The sequence below is a fragment of the Limulus polyphemus genome, unplaced genomic scaffold, assembly GCF_000517525.1.
Source record: "Limulus polyphemus unplaced genomic scaffold, Limulus_polyphemus-2.1.2 Scaffold2618, whole genome shotgun sequence".
Lineage (NCBI taxonomy): Eukaryota > Metazoa > Arthropoda > Merostomata > Xiphosura > Limulidae > Limulus > Limulus polyphemus.
This window is the reverse complement of record NW_013668228.1, coordinates 58,908-76,982: the sequence shown is the minus strand read 5'-3', so window position 1 is coordinate 76,982 and position 18,075 is coordinate 58,908. Positions and strand designations below refer to the sequence as shown.

General features: G+C 30.9%; 1 protein-coding gene across 8 annotated transcripts in view; it reads left to right on the top strand.

Moving 5' to 3' along the window:
• The window catches only part of LOC106467449 (isoaspartyl peptidase/L-asparaginase-like), a 25,211-nt gene extending 12,452 nt beyond the window's left edge, over positions 1 to 12,759 (top strand). For all 8 annotated transcript variants that reach the window (XM_022395635.1, XM_013927800.2, XM_022395634.1 and 5 more), the window contains exons 4-6: positions 7,692 to 7,852; positions 11,057 to 11,289; positions 12,330 to 12,759. In XM_022395635.1, coding sequence (XP_022251343.1) covers positions 7,692 to 7,852; positions 11,057 to 11,289; positions 12,330 to 12,553 — 618 coding nt within the window. In that variant the 3' untranslated portion in view covers positions 12,554 to 12,759. The remainder of the gene's footprint in view (positions 1 to 7,691; positions 7,853 to 11,056; positions 11,290 to 12,329) is intronic.
• Positions 12,760 to 18,075: the final 5,316 nt, after the last annotated feature.

The following is an 18,075-nucleotide window of genomic DNA, read 5'->3' as shown; positions in this document are numbered from 1 at the left end:
AATAAAGATAAAAATATTTACAATACAAATAGAATAGTTAGCTACCATTGGAACTCCTATTACTTGTTTAAATACCTGGTTATTGAAAAAAACATAATTATTATAAATGCAGGAAATAGTAATAATAAGAAACACATGTCTTGGATAATAAAAAATAATCAACCCATTTTTAGAATACCTAAATAACTGTGAACAAGTAAAAAAATATTCAAACATTTGATTTTACCACACTGTATAGCAACAGTTCCTTTATAGATTTAATTTCTTTTATGTATTCATTAATAGAACAAATCTGTTATCCTTTCATAGTACTGGAAGAAAGAAAATTTAGATCCCAAAATATTATTACGTCTCTGCTCGTTTGATAATTTCCTTAATTTCCGGTATAAATTCTTTCCGAGGAATTTCAGTGATACAAGTCCTTTCTTAATTAAAACTAGTTTATGCTTTCTTGATACAACTTTGTAATACACTTAACAACTTTTATAACATACTATAAATCACAGTGATTCACACACTTTAGTTACGGTGTCTACTGTTCGCTTGACTCAATTATCTCTATCTTCAATCTATCTGCATATCTATCTCTTATCTCGTGCTGTTTTTTCTCGCCAGGCTTATGTACTAAAAACGAGGGTGCCTCGAACCAACTAGAGTTGCCAGGAAAATTCATGATCCTTCTAGAAACTTCAGCTCACATGCTCCCAGCATCTCGTGACTTTCGCTGTCGTAACAATATAAATGATATATTAAGTTTCTGTATTTATAATAATGTTTTTTGTATGTATAACTAGTTTTTTAGTGGTAGAGAATAATATATATACAGCAAGGGATACTTAGGTCATTGAAGGCTGCCCCAATATATCCACCCAAAAGAAGAAAGAAAAGTTGCTGTTTGTTTTTAAGAAGTCATCAATTCCTCTTTTAAATTCTTCTATATGTTAGCTGTTGTCCACTATACAGCATTCTGCAAGCTAATCACTGTTAAAACTTGCCTTTTTCCAAATTTGTCTCCTCTCATATTGTTGTCTTAAGAATTCATTAAAAAGAAATCGGAGACCTCTCTTTTATTGATTGATTGATTGATTGCTTCTCCAAATAATTTTATAAACTTAATCAGTAAGATCACCTCTTATGCTTCTTTTCTCAAGAGAAAACAAGTTATCTTTACCTATCTCTATCAAACAATCTTCCAATCCAATAATCATTCTAATGGCCCTTCACTGAATCCTTAAATTCTAGTAAATCAGTATCCTTTCTTAAATAACGAGACTAAAACTCAAACAATACTACAATTAAGCTAGGCCTAACCAGTGATTTGAATAGAGATAGTGTAAAAACCTAAAATCATTATGTGTATGAATACACCATAAAATAATGTTAGCTTTACTAGTAGCAGCACTATGCCATGATTGTTGGTTTTTTGTCAGTCATGCTGTTGTGTGGGTTCCTATAGCTATGTTAAATGTGCAATCCAAATGTTGGTAATCCATATACTCAGCACTGTTCACAGGAGGTGGCTAAGTGAGTTCAAGCCCCTGCTCTTATGCCCTAAAGTGCCCTTTTTTCTCTGCATTAAAAAAATGACAACAACTACTAAAAGATACATTTGATTTCACACTATGCTTGCTGCAAAAAAAAATCAATTTTCAAATAAATGGCACCCAGGGACTCATAGGATTTTTATAGTAAAAAAAAAAATTTGATTTTAGTTAAATTTTAATATGAAATAATTCAGTGTTTAGTTTTAGATCATACAAATGTTTATAAGACCAAATGAATAAGAATAAATGATCTATTTATTTATATATATTTTTACCCCATGTGTACCAGAGCCAACTCACAATCTCCATAGTCTCCTCTAACACCTCCCTCCCAAAAAACAAACAAACAGACAAAACATATTTGCATTACAATGCCTGAAATATGGCCTTTTTGTCAATGAGCCCCTGCCCTTTCAAACACCTCTGCACATTACTGCATATGCATTACCTTGAACTTAATTACTATAATTAAAGGTTATTTGCCAAATTACTAATTTTATATATATACAAGAAATGTGAAAGTATTAATTTTTCTATGTTTGAAATGAGATAGTTTATTTCTCCCAAATTGCAAAAATAAATCCATATCAGATCGAGCATTGAGATTAAAAATTTTTGGAGTAAGACTTTTAATCCTTTTTTACGTATGTGTTTTATAAGATCACTTATCACCTTTACAAATAAACAAAAAAAGTAAAAAAATTATATTTACCTCCTTTTCTATAGTCTTTCAACATCCTTAGTAAAGCTAACAATACCCAATAATTCAATGTCATCAGCTAACATTCAGCGTCATTAATGTAAATGACAAAAAAAGTGGTCCAGTTTGACTGAACTCTATTAATAAGGATTTTTTTTCTCTTACCCAGTCACCCTTAAGTTTTATTAACTCATCCTTTCCACAGCCCCACCAGTGTTATTTTCTTAGCCAATCTTTTCTATAGCACATACACCAAGTCCATACCCTTTCCATTAACCAATATAATTCTTAAAAAAATGGTTAACAGATTAGTAAGGCAATTTCCCTTAAGTTAATCTATGTCTGTTCTCTTTTACAATATCATATTTCACTAAATGATTTTACAAAGTGTATTTTCTCAGACTTTATAACAGTCTTCCCTACTACATAGAAAGACCAACTAGTCTGTAATTTTATAGCAACACTTTAAAAATAGGAATTATGTTAGGAACTCTACAAACCTCAGGCATCTGCTCACTGTCTATTAATCAATCAAAAATGAATGAGGGAGGTTCATATATTTGACTTTTCACCTCTTTAAAACTAGGAAGAACATTTTCTAATCCTGGTGCTTTATGTATTTTTAATCTCCCAGTCATTCTACTTCTCATAAATGACTTAGGATCTACACAATTCAGTTTATTTCAGTATTTTTTATAGAATGTTAAGGGCAATGATTTGGTTATCATACTCTCTCTTAAAAACATAAGAGAACATTTAAAAGCTCAGCCATCTCATAGACATTCAAGAGAAACCTTGTCACCAGTATCCTTTAAAGGCCAAATCCACATTTTAACATTTTCCATGTCTTTAACATACTTTAACGAAGCAACTAAGTTTAACAGCTGTTTGTTGAAAGGCCTTTTTGATTTCCTAATTGATTTTTTAAGAAAATCCTTAGCTTTCATCTACTTCTATAAGTTTTCTACCTTATCTGTGCATTAAAACTTTTAGTATGTTTTGTTGATTTTCTTTATGCCCGTAGCTAGTGTGACAAGATTTTCAAATAATAATATTGGAAACATATATTTCCAGATCTTCAAACTGCAATTCCTTCTTTTTTGGGTGAAGGGGAAGGATTATAACAGTAAATTATGCACATTTCTTTGCTTACATTATCATCGATACTGATACCTCTAACAAGTGAATGTTTCTGAGCAAATTCTTGTTGACTAGGAGATTTTTTTTTGTGAAATCTTCTCTCATGTTCACTCTTGAATTGCTTTAAAATTATTATTTCATGACTTCAAAATTGAATATTGTCTCAGAAAAGCATCTGCTATTTGCATTCAGCTTACTCTCTGTGTTATGGTGATTGCAAAATCACATGTTCAGTGATGTATGCAGTAGTTACATCATGTTGTCTAGTACAGTCTACCATATAGGCAACTTCAAAGGCTATGCTGAGTCATTCCAAGCTGTATGATAACTTACCTATTCACTTTGAAAAATTTGTCTGTTGATTCATGATTATCAGAAACTTAAAGTACTGAATACAATATTAGAAAAACTTACAAGTTTCAATTAAAATTAAAAACAGGGACATTCAGCTGTCCCACAAAGGATGCATTGTGGCACCAGGATAACAGTGTAAAAGCTGGGATTGTCTTGGCTAAACTGGGACATCTAGTTACACTGTTCTTAACAAGCTAATTAGTTTTGATCTTATCTTTTGTATGTTACCTTTTTCTTCTTTTTTAAGGACATCCTGTATTGAATTCAAACCAATTTATTTTTCTAATTTTTCAGAGCTGTCCATTTTACTTCATTATCCCAATTATTATTGATAAATCTTATATTGTTGCTTCAAAATTGGCTTTATGAAAATTTTAAACCAGTATCTTTTTTCAGGATTACCTTGATCTCATTTTACAGTTTCTGATTGGCATCATCTATTTGTTTGTGAGGCCTCTAACAGTTGCCAGTTGAATACTTTTTAGACTAGAAACCCCTGCTTGCACCCATATACATATTAATATACCTCTTAACTATTATGTTTTATGTCTGGAGTGTCCAAACATTAAAATTATAGCAAATAAGCTTAATCTTTAATTTACTATGCTTATCTTTAAACTTGCCAACTGATCTTTAAAAGTATTAATTAACTTACTACTCCCTAAATCTTATTTTTTCAATCTCCTCTTTTCCCTAGCTAGAAATTCTTTAGAGCTTCCCCAAACATAATGTTACTTAGCTTGCTTAATTGGAGCCAATCTCTAGCATACATTTCATTTATAGTCTGATAAGTGTCATACTTCTCTAAAACGTGTTTCTCTAAACACATCCCTAATAATATTTTATCTAAGCCTTTGAACCTTGCTGAGTAATTTATTTCTGCACCTAGCCTAAGGAAACATACCTGAAAGATTCCCACGTTTCATTCTTTCTATAAGCCTCTAAAACAATTCTTCAGGCTATGTTACTCGCCTCTCCACAGAAAAAATATCTAACACCTTGACAATAATGCTGAAGGGTTTTAGTACATGCACCAAGTCTTTAAATGAGCTTTCACTCTTAAACGTATTAATGTGAACCGTGTTAGTCTATGATGCAATCAGCATTAGATTATATCATGGTTGCAGTTATAAATATGTAACCAATTAGCTAATTTATTTATGTACCCTTTTTGAATAGGATAAACATAGAAATAATATTCAATAAAGATTTGAGTCATCTGAATATTTTGAAATCACCTATCATACTAAACAGTAAGCTCAGCTGATTTGATGATGATTTTATTTGGTGAACATAATTTTTGAAAACTCTTGTTCACAAACATTGCAACTCAGTAAATCCATAGTATATGTATTAAAACATAAAAACTGTATTTTTAAACAAAAAACATCAGCAAGATACTTTTATTAAGTTGTATACAATCTCCATTCATCTGATATTTTTTGTTTCATGAATATGTATATATATACATGTATATATATATATATTCCTGCATATAGGTAAAATACTTATACCTCATGATGACAAACTTCCCCAAAGTGTGTACATTTGTTACTGTGTTTGTTCATTGTAAAGCATAGAACTACAGAAGGGACTATCTGTTATCTGCCCACTACAGGTATTGAAAGCAAATTTTTTTGTTTTAAACCTAATGACTTGCCACAGCCACTGTTGGGGGCGGGAGGACTTCTGTGTTAAATTTGTAATAAAGTTTTCTTTGCTACCCATTCAACTCATCTCTAAACTGTACAAGCTTATCTTATCTCAAGTTATCTGATGTCTTATCGAATAAATTTTCTTTACCTTTCAAATGAATACAAGTTAACACAAATATTTTGACAATTCACAATGAAAGGAAAATTTAGAGAAACTATGAAAAACTTTAAAATCAATTTATGTGATATACTGTTACTTGTTATTCTAATTCCTGCTATATCCAATCATATTTAATTTTTATAGCTGTTTTCAAAGCTATTCAGTAAGTAAATGATCAAACTACTGATGTGGAAAGATAAGGTTTCAATCAAGGCTTTTAAAAACTAAAATAAACTTGAAAATCAAGAATTGGATAATGTATATCTAAAAAGGTGATAGGTTCTTAGCAAAAATAGTTGTTCTTTGGGATGGACAAAAAAATTGACAACTTTAGTTTGGATTGTTGTATTTCGAGGCAAAATTCTTTAGAAATGAAAATTTCAACCTTTTATTTAAATAAATGTCTTAAAATGACAAAATATTTAATCTAAAATATCTGTGAGTTAAAATTGTTTCAATACTAGAATTAACTTATAAAATTGTCCTAAAACTTGTGGCAAATATATATGTATATGAAATGTTAGAGGAAACCCTGTCTTTAGATACAATAGTTTAGGAGTAAGTTGCTTTGTTTATCCTAAACTGTTGTACATAAAAATGTATCATAAATGCAAAGTTGTACAAAACCTATAACACCTTAAAATATAATTAGTTGTGCTGTGTGGCTTCCTCCCTCCAGTAGTTCTGCAGACTTACAACACTAGAAACCGGGTTTCAATACCCGTGGTTGGCAGAGCACAAATAGCCCTTGTATAGCTTTGTGCATAATTAAAAACAAACAAACAAACCCTCCATTAGTACAAATATCTCCATTACTACTGTGCTAAAACTACTGAATTTTTGTTGATGTAAATAAACATATTACTTCATATTATTTTCAAACAAATTTTTTTTTTAATTGATAAATTTTATTATCCTAAAAACATCACCAATAAAATATGTATAAAAAACACGACTAGTTTCAGGGCTTACATCATGTTTCAGTTAGTTGAGTGCTTCTGTCATTGTTGTAAATAAAATTATTGTTCAAAACATGTGCAAGATTGAATATATAAAATTTACTGTACAATACTGACATTCATATGATAAATAAAATGAAGAAATGTAAAAGCTCGCTAGATAAAGATTTTATGTTAAATATTTTCCAAACAAATGATTCATGGTGTTTGAAATTATGTGAAATATGATTAGAGATCTATATTCTGAGAAACTGTTACTCAGAACAGGGATGGATTTATTAGGCTGTTGTAAAGGTATTGGGGGGGGGGGGATGAAGAAGACCTCTGCTAGCATTACTGATAAATTTACATTACTTCTGTTATTGATTTTACATATAACTATACAGTGTTAGTAACTGTAGTAATAACATTAATTCAAAAGCCTACAAAACTCATTATCATTAGCTCAGTCAGGCTATAATTCAGCAACTTAAAAGCTTGTATATTTATTTCTAGTAGTGTGATAAATATGAAAATAAAACAAATTAATGACAAACAATTCAACTTTTGTAATTATAATCCAGTAATTATATTTAGAAAAAATATAAAGTGTACACCTAAATTAATATTTTAACATTTGTCGACAGTATGTTTCTTTTCCAATTTTATTTCATTATTGTCATTTATAGTTTCATGGCAACAATAATCCTAAACATGCAGCAAATGTGGTGGAATGATAACTAGAAAGAAAAAGAGCATGATGAAACACTTCTAATCAATGATTGATCTGCACTAATTACTGATAAGAATATTATCGAGCTTGTATTGGCATGGCATATATGAAACTAGAGTATGTTAATCCTTTCAGTGAATGGGTTAATAACAAACAAATAAGTTGAGTGAGATGGGAATTTGTACAGAACATAGAGTACTTCACAGTCAGGCACTAGTAGGAAAAAAAAATAGTAGTGCTTGTCTAACTTATTTGTTTTCTTTAATATTTTGTGTAATAATGAATTGTACTAATGATAAATTGACCATTTAGTTGAAATTACTTGTTATTTCTGTCAATTGAATGTGTTTTAATTCTGCAATTCTGTATTTTTTCTGATGCTTTATAATTTTCAGTTTGATGTTTATTGGTATACAAACAATTGTAATGTGGCTATGACTATAGTTTTAGTATCTATCATTTTTTAGAGTGAACATGTTCTTATGATTGGTGATGGGGCTCATAAGTTTGCTGATGAAGTTGGAATGCCAGCTACAAAACCAGAAGCACTTGTTACAGAATATGCTTGTGAAAGACTAAATTATTTTAAATCATTCATGACTGCTGTAAATTCTGGGATGGGAAAGAGGTAATACCTTTATAAAACATCGATTTATTTAACATATTTTTCTGGAAAGTAAATATTCCTGTATTTTAAATGTTTAAAATATAAATATTTTGTTCAAAAACATTATTTGGTCATTTTTAACCCCTTTTTTATTGGGTAGGTCAAAGTGTGTATGTCACAACCTTTTGTAATTACATTCAAAACTTAATTAAACTACTTTATTATCAATATATATGAATAATTTTGGTATAACAATGTAGCTAATAAATCAAATTTTAATATTATTTAATTGAATAAATACAGAATTTAACATAAATTACTCATTATAGTATTTTTATTGAGTTGGCAAAACATAATTGTTATACCATTCAATCTTATTTGGTTACAGAGCCATTAACAAAAAAATCATACCCTCTTGCCACACCCACCTGTCACATTCTCCTTCACAAATTACTTATAGTTCTCTCTGGCATTTAATGCTATATTATTTATAACGAATAGGAAGCCAAAGTTTAAATCTGTCAAATGACATATTATTACATTGTTTTCTGTTCAGAAAACAATATTCTATTTCACTTCCACTTCATACTTTATTCCCATGGGAAACACTTCAAGGAGTTTAGCTAAATTTATAAGGGCTTTTATCCCATAGTTAGAAATCCAGACAGTTTATGATAGTTATCGGATATTGTTTACTATTTATATGCTATTATTCTGTGTTCTTAGATGTAGTACTTAATTAAATAACAAAATTATTTATTGTGGTAGTACCATTAATATATATATCCTTGTCCCACTAAACATGCTCACCCTTTCAGATGTGGAGGTGTTATAATGTGATAGTCAATTCCACTATTTGTTGGTAAAAAACGTAGCTCAAGTGGGTGGTGATGACTAGCTGCTTTCCATCTAGTCTTTCACTATTAAATTAGGGATGGCTAGCACAGATAGGCCTCTTTTAGTTTTGTGTGAAATTCACAACAAACCAAACCATTAATATAAAAAAAAGTAGGTTTAAGTTTCATTGACAGTGAACAGCAAAAAAAAAAACAAGAAGACCCAGGTAAGTACTATATTTCTTGTTTTTCTTGTGTATTCTTTATTTGTTATTATAAGAGTAACTAAAATGTCAAATTAGAAACTTGTTAGGTTAGATTAATTAAAAATAAAGAAAAATAGTAATAAAAAACTTTTTCAGGAAGTGTGCTTATGAGTAGCCTGTGCTTTACATAATATGATAGGGTAACATGAACTTCTCATTCTCTGAATGATTTACTACTTTTGTGGTGTTATTATTAGTTAAACACATTTCAACAGACAGTAAAACAATAGAATTTAAGTAAATACTTATGTATATTGTTACAAGCTTTAAGTTATTTAGGATAAACAATTGTTGTTTCCAGTTACAATTTGTAGTCATTCCCGGAAGAAAATAGGGTCATTTAAGACTATTTACTAACTTTATGGTGGTTACAAGGCTGGTCAAATCAACCAACTCTGTATAGTTATAGTATAGAGCAGAGACCTCCAAACCTTTTTGGACAAGGGCCAAGAGGTAGATCTTTTTAGGCTTCGCAGGCTGGAGGGATCATGGTAAAATTAAGTAGGGATGGATACGTGATCAGATTCGCTTTTGCTCAATTACGTTTTATTTTTTGTTTTTATAATATTAAAAAATTATATTATTACTTTAATAAACTGTTGGCGGGCTGGATAAGCCAAAGTTGAAGGCCACAGTTTGGAGACCCCTGGTATAGAGTATAGCAGATAAAATAGTTTTTCTGAAAAAAAAATTAATATGTAGTTAGTAGATTTTAGGGACTATGAAAAGGAAATTTGAAAACCTTCAGATGAAAAAAATATTATTAATCTTAACATGAAAATCACTTTGCACTCAAAGAAATCAACACTGACATCATATAATTAAGGACAAAGTTTTAGTAAAAATACTTAATCAAAAATTTGGATTTTTATTCTACAAAAAACTTGATTTTTACTCAAAGCTTGTCAAATTTCATGAAGATACATTAAGTACTTTCACTTTTAGAGTCATAATGGTTACAAGGTTGTGTAAAAATATACAAGTCCATTGTGATAGGATTAAGCTATTAGCCTTTCTAAAATAAAGTCTTGCAGTATAAATATATAAAAACATATTTCATTTTGCAGAACACTTGTGCAAAAAATATTTAGACACTTCTTGAAAACATTCCTACCCAGTGTGTTTTTCTAGAAAACTCATTGCCTACATACATGGGCACACCAGTAGGTAGATTAGTAATGTTAAAATGTTTGCAAAATGACTGAAAATTCGTTTTCTAAGAAATTTTTAGTGACTTTACTAAATGTATGTGAGCAAGCACTTTGTAGTACATTCTCCATGAATGCGAGTTATTTGGAAAGTCTGAGATACGTAGACTATGAATCACTCCTAGAATATTTGGCTTACTTCTTTAACATTACAATGTTAACAAATGGTTGTGAATTTTGTCTTATAATGAGAATTAGCTGCTTTACTCAGTTTTAAAGTGACCATTGAATATGGATTTAGTGGTATACAGGTGAATGGTTTGATCATCACAGTTTACCTAACTCCATGGTTCTTTAGTAGCAGTGTTACGATGTGGAATATGTTCTGTGCATTGGGCATACCTGTAAAGTGTATACTCTTATTATAAACAAGCATACGTATATTAAGAAATCTTAAATTAATGCATTCCTTAGAGTATAGCAAAATAATAACCACCTCTACAGGTGAGTAGAAACCATAAGATCAGTCTAAAACAATAGAAAAACAAATAGAATTGGGGAATAACTGAGTTTATAAACTATTGAAAACATTTACAGTTGAGGGTACTATCTGTGATTATTATCAATTCTAAAATTTACCATCGATGCATTGCTATCAGGGCATTCATAATTGCAATATATCAACAGTTTGATGTATCTTTACACTCCTAGTTGTTGTATGCATTTTTTAAGCACTATGCAAACATCTATGTGGAAAAATAGCCATTTTCACAGTGTGCAATCAGTAACCACACCTGTTAGTATTATAGTGTATCAGTGATAGTATACTTGTAACTGATACGTGTAAAATAAGAAGTGACATATATATCTTAAAATATTCTGCATATTTTATGCAAATATGCTAGCTATCTGAAGAACTGCATATTTATATTTTTTGTGTGCAATAACTTCAGTTATTCTGCTATATTTTTTCAGCTCTGACCATGATACAGTAGGAGCTGTTGCTGTAGATTCTGCAGGTCATGTTGCTTGTGCAACTTCTACTGGTGGCATTACTGCTAAACAGGAAGGTCGTGTTGGGGATTCTCCATGTGTTGGGTCTGGAGGTTTTGCTGATGACTTTATTGGAGCAGTATCTACAACTGGTCATGGGGAGGCCATTATGAGAGTATGTTTAGCTCGACATATTACAGGACTGATGCAACAAGGTACAGAAACATGAGAAATTAAAGATTAATTGGGAAGTGTAGAATCTAGGGCATATTGTTCTCTTACATTGACTTTTGGAAACAGTTGTTTTATAATTAGACAATAACAGTGTTTTCAAAACAAAATGCAGCTTGTTAGTCTTTAAAAATTAAAACTTCTTTACTTTTATTTTCAAAAATCTTTTAAATCAAAAATACATATATAAAATGTTACTTTTGCCACACTTGGCATGATGCAGATAGCAGGGGCATTTTAGAAATAACTAAAAAGTAAAAGAAACTTTACATGCAAAGTAACATGTAATATATGTGTATATTGCTTATGTCTTTCTTTTATCTTTAAACACACTTGTACTTTGCTCCATTCAGCTATTTTACATTTTGTTCTTTGTTCATTCATGTTGAAGTTTTTTCTGATCTGTATTAAGTTTTACTACAAATCAGAAAGTGAGTGAAATATTTAATGAAAGTTTAAACAGATATCATTGTTGTTAACCAAATGTTAATATGAGAAAAGTGAACTGTGTAGTTGATTTATGGTCATGTCATTGTCAATAGAAAACTACTTTTAATGTTTATATTAGTATAACTGAAATTTACGTAAGTTATAAGTATACAAATTTCAAATTATATGTCATTTATTGCTGAGTGAAATTCAACATACATATTACAGCTGAGTGGTTTTACAATGTTGAAGTAATAATTACAGTATATTTGTAGGTTAAACAGTATGTTCTACTTTCATAAATATCTTATGTATTTTCTGTTTAATAACAGAACTTTGAATAAAAAAAACTTACGTAATGGAACATAATGAACCAAACAATATACTGGGCTTCATATTTATTTTTTATTTTTTTTATAAGTTTGAAGAAGTGTGTGAACTGCAAATATTTAGTTTTTATTACACAACTTGCATTTTCTTTTTAGCTGAAAAGAGATGTCTAGGACATTATGTAATTTGTAATTGTGTTACCCATGTACATGTTTACTGTTTTATCCTAAGCTTTGTTACTGTTATTTAATTTTTAAAATTACAGGAATGAAAGCTCAAGAAGCAGCAGTGGCAGGATTAGAGTACATGAAAAATCGTGTCCAGGGATATGGTGGTGTAGTAGTAGTTAGCAATAAAGGAGATATTGGTGTTCACTTCACCACAGAATGTATGGCATGGGCTTATAGGAAAGGAAGTGTTGTACACTATGGAATACAACCTGATGATGATTTAACGGAAGATGGATCATCTGATAGTTCGCCTCTGTGATGTAAAATGTTTGGTTACAAGTTACTTTTTGTGAGGAAACAAAAGAGTAGCTGTGGTTATATTTAGAAAATAACTTATTACTAAATATTCAGAAACTTTTTTGGAGATAACATGAATATGTATTCAGTATGAAATAATTCTGCAGCTTAATTTTTTTTGTCCATTATATATTTTATTCAATAAACTATTCCACTAATTTCCTTAAATTGTGCCACTTGAAATGCGTTACTGTGAACATTTATATAGTGTGTAAAAAAAAGGTTATAAAGTTTTTGATATAACTAAAATCTTTTTATGAGAACATTTTTAGGTGATACCAGCTTTATTACTTTGCTTAAAATTCTTCATTAAAAGTATTAGGATAATAACATGCTTATTAAATATTGATCTCTTACACTAACTCTGTAATTACCAATGGGGTCCATGTTGATAGTATTTTTTGTTTACATATTTTGAGTGTCTCATCATCTTTTCTAAACTATTTACAAATGAAATTGCATGCATGTCCATGACTGTTGGTTACAGAGTCTGTAGTAACATATGTGGGTTTAAAAAACAATAACAATATTACCATCAGTATTGCAGTTAAACCTACTAATTACAAATGATGTTACTTGTATATCTTATATAGAAAATGAATGGTTTCATCTAATGTTTTTGATCAGTTCTTTACACTGACTATTGTAACAGACAAGCACATAAAATTATTTAATATGAAACAGATCACTAAGTAGCATTTGAAGGTTAGAACAGATTTAAGTACAAACAAAATAACAAGTATAGCTTTTTGAGAGTAGTAGTTCAATCCTGATACTGTAAAATATTTCTTTTTTATGAATTACATTGTACAATTACTCTTTCCAGGGTTTTACTCTTAACTAAGAACAAAATTCCAAGACTTCTGAAAAATGTTCCAAGATTGAATTTTCTATTTGTTGCTTCCGAAAGCATCAGTTACTTAAAAGTTTAATGTTACCTCTCAATTTTCATAATAAGTATTCACTGAAACCTACAAAATTTGCCCCATGGTTATGAAATGGATATAAAATGATAAACTAAACTTGAATGTTAGATTTCTTTAAATTACTAGAACTAATAAACATATAAATCTTTATATTAAAACAACTCACCAGTAAACTTTTAAAATATAAACATTGCAATGTCATGAGATAATATACATGATAACCATATGTGGTATTCAGGTTCACTGATGTCTGACAGAAAGGCTAAGTGTTTCAGCAACAACTCAAGTTCTGGACTGATAAGAAAAGAATAAATTGAACACAGACAGTAATAGAAAAAGAGCAAGCAAAAGTGTACTTTGAAACAAAATTATTCAACAGTAATATAGTGCAATGTTGCTGAAAATGCATGTGTGGGGTAGAAAGTTTAAAGACAACTACAAAATAGAAGCGAAAGTCAAGAAACAGAACTCAGGAAATATTCTATTTATATACCCAGGCAAAACAAGGCTTGATTATTTTAATGCTATAACAAACAGCTTGTATATGTTCCTGAATAGTGAAGTCCTTGAAGTCCATACAGAAATGCACACATGCTAGTTTAAGACTAAGAAATACACAGCTGAGGACATACTGCATTAGAGGTTGCAGTTTGTAGCCTCTACATATTGAAAAGGATTAGCAAATGTTTACAAGAATATCATAACCTACATACAGAAACTGCATGAAAACTTAGAAAAATATTATTCATGTGGTATTTGGATATACCATGGGTTTCTATCTTCTTGCAGTATTACAACATTTATAATTAATTCATTCTTTGTGCAAGTTTCACATAACGTGGTTGATAACAATGTGAAGTTGATCTTATTTCAAGTTTCCTTTGTTGTTCTTAAAAGATAATACCTGTTACCACCTGGAGGGAACATTGCTTAACTCTTTTTGCTACTGACTATGGATTACACTGACCAATGACCTCAAATTTACCATTGGAGTTTCCATACTATAACTTTTAAAATGTTTTGTGTACTGTCACAAAATTTTTTAATCTTTTAATAAACACTACTACCATTTTTTGTAGACAAAAAATCAGAATTTTTTATTAAAGTATTGTTAAGAAAAATTGGTCTGTTAATATGTGGAATTGGAGTGTCAACTGCTCATGATTTTCATGTTTGATTCAAAATACTTTTCTTCATCTAAAAATTTTCAGACTTCATTTGCATAATATCTGAAACCTTCTAAATAAATATCAAATGTTATTTTTCAAAAAACTATATTTTTATGTTATTTTCTTTATCTTAACTTCCTATGGGCTTGGTCACTTTGACTCATAATCACCATAAAATTTCAATGGTTGAAAAATGCGAAATAAAATGAGTAGTACTGTTCTATCCCCTTTAGCATTAACCAAGCCCATAGCCACGTCTGGAAATTGGGTTCTTTTTGGTCCAAAACGGAACTGGTTTTATGTGTAACATGAGTACCTAGGGACAAAGAAAATTTTTGAAATATGTAATGGTTTTTTTATCACCACTTTCTAAATGTCTAAAGCTTAAGTTTCTAATTTGTTAACCACTATAGATGTTGTGTGGTAGGTGTAAAAAATGAAAAATAAACCGAGACAAGAAACATACCATATGACACAAAATGGCATATTTATAATTTATTTTAAATATTTTCATTTGAATTAAGAAATTAAAATTTGAATTGTAAACTGTATTGTGATAATTTTATTGACAAGCAATGATAATACAGATGTTTGATTAAATTTTGAAAAATATCTTTAAAATGTCATGACATGCACCCTTTGACCTGTCCATTGAGAGAGGGTTAATATGACATGTGCAAGAATGTTGACAAAAGTTTTTCAGTGGTTGTTCAAGTGATGTATATAGTTTACAGCACTACCTATGTTTGAATGAAAATGGCCAGTCACATCAGTAGCACAAGTCACTCTGGATAAATGTAATTGTTATTTTTAATTAAAGGAACCTTGAAAATTTAGATTTGGCCAACCTGATAAAAGATCTCAACTGAGTAGTCTGAAGGAAGAATCAGTAAAAGTGACAGTTCAACATATTCAAACAACCAAGCAGCTACACACACTGTATTTGTATTTCATTGTATAATAGAAATAGTTTATTTTATATTTGACTTTGTGTCCAAATTATTTCATTTTCATCAATCCAGTCAGTAAGTTTTACTACTACTCCATAATCAATATCTTGATCTCCAGTTATCAAGTGGACCTATGTGGTGTACCATTAGTGTTAATTCAATTTTATCCAGACTTACCACAGAGACAATAGGTAAATTAAAATAGGACAATTTTGATGCCTTGGCCAGGTTTCAAACCTGGGTTATAGTGGAATTTGCTGTAGCTGATAAAGTGTGTACTGCCTTTTACTCCTTTTTTTTGTTGTTGTTTGATTTAAGTTTATAAAGACATCTTATATGGGAAATGACATTTTCCATGACAAGAAGGACTCGCAACCAGAGCTTAGTCATCACTAGTAGTAATTGTCAGAAAGAAGAAAAGGATACTCAGAGTCTTGATTTTAAACATATGGATGTCGTAACTCTTTTTAACACCAAGCCATTACTACGAGCAGGCATATGTCTAGATGCATTGATATGGACTCGTTTGTTCAGTACTTTAGATCTGCCATCTAGACATTGGCAAGTCAAACTTCATAAAACTGCTCATAATATGAGAGATGGTTTGTATGAATTTAGTATCATGCTTTGTGGCATATGTAATGTATTCACCACTTTAAAGAGGCTGAAGGAGTTTACACTTATAGGGCTATAATGGGGAATATGTCTGATCTATGTCAATGTTTGGTCACGTGTTTGAGTCCGTGGCTGAGAAACTGACAGTATTCCAGCATATATAAAATACAAGCTTGAAATTGAAATCCAAAAATTTTGTGTTCATGCACAAAGAAATGGAATTTTATGATCATAGTATAGAAAGGAAGCTTTGCGGTTCCTGCTAAAATATCACTGGTGTGGGATTGGCTTCAAACTTTGACCAAATGAGACTTATACAGTTTTATGAGTTATTACTGACAGCTTTCTGAACAACTTCTCAGAGATCATCTCACCATTATTGGCTCTAACTTGGGTAGAGACATACTTCAGATGGAGTGAGGAATGCAATCAAGTCTCTGAAGCATGCTTATTAGAAGTACCACTGTTAGTACATCAAAGACAGGATTGTGAATTCCTGCTAGACACTGACATTAGTAATAGTGGAGTCAGAGCAGTTACAGTTGTCTTCATAAAATGCTTTTGGCACTACTTATATGATAGAAAGTTCACTGTTCCAGTGGACTATGCAATGCTGAAATGGTTGATGAATTTTAATAAAAAGCACATATGGGTGATAGCATGTTGGATTTAATTGTACATTTTTGCATGGGTCTATACCACAGAAAGGCATTATAGACTATCTTTCCAGATGGTGAGATCTAGATACTGGACATTTTGTGGGAGTCGAGACTATTTCTGCTCTAACAACAATAAGCCATATTGTAGGAGATTCCACTAGAGGTTGGATGCTACTATTAGTACTTCAGAAGCTCAGTAAAGAGCAACTGAAAGACCAAAATCTAGCATTCCTTGCCATTCAAGAATGTGAAGCATGTTTGACTCGGACTGAAACATGTAGCATAGGTGCACATAAACTATGGCAGTTGCACACCCAATGATGAATGGAGGAACATGTCCTGTACCACTCTTATCAATTCCAAGCAGCAATTCTCAAACTGTGTTGCAGTTAGTAGTCCCCAGATATTTGAGGCACAAGATTCTCAGACTTTGCATAACATAAAGACTGGAGAGCATCAGAGTGTGGTGATTCTGAACATATCTGAATTGAGACATTGGTTTGAATACCATATAGTGTGATACCCAGGGAAAAGTCAACCTAAATGGGGTAAATTCCACAAATTATGGTTGGTTCTTCTCTCCAGAGAATAATTCTGGATATTACTGATCTACTCCCAGAGGTGAAAAAGAGGTCATCTCTATACATCTGTGGTTATTGACCATTGCCTGCTTCACAAAGTGGGCTGAGGCTTGTACATTGGAATGTATGTTTGCACAGCCTATGGATAATATGCTTCCAGAGCACTAAAATTGCATGGTTTGGAGTACCTGAAGAGATCCACATAAATTAGGTGGCTAATTTTAACAACTGCATGTCCTCTAATTTGTATAACGTGTGGTGAAGATGCAAAATTCATCTTATCACCCCCCAGTCTGATGGCTTAGCAGAAAAGGTGACGCAGCCTGTCAAACATATGCTGCTAAATTTCTTAACCACAATCGAATTGACTGGGATGAGCACTTACTCTACATCTTAACGGTGTACTGTGCAACTGAATAGAAATTGACAGGTTGTTCTGAACGTGCTAATGTTGAGTTCAAATATATAGCAGGTAGTGAATACACATGGCAGGATATAAATAACAAAAAGACTATGAGTTTGTTTGTTTGTTATGGATTTCACGCAAAGCTACACAAGGGCTATCTGCGCTAGCCATCCCTAAT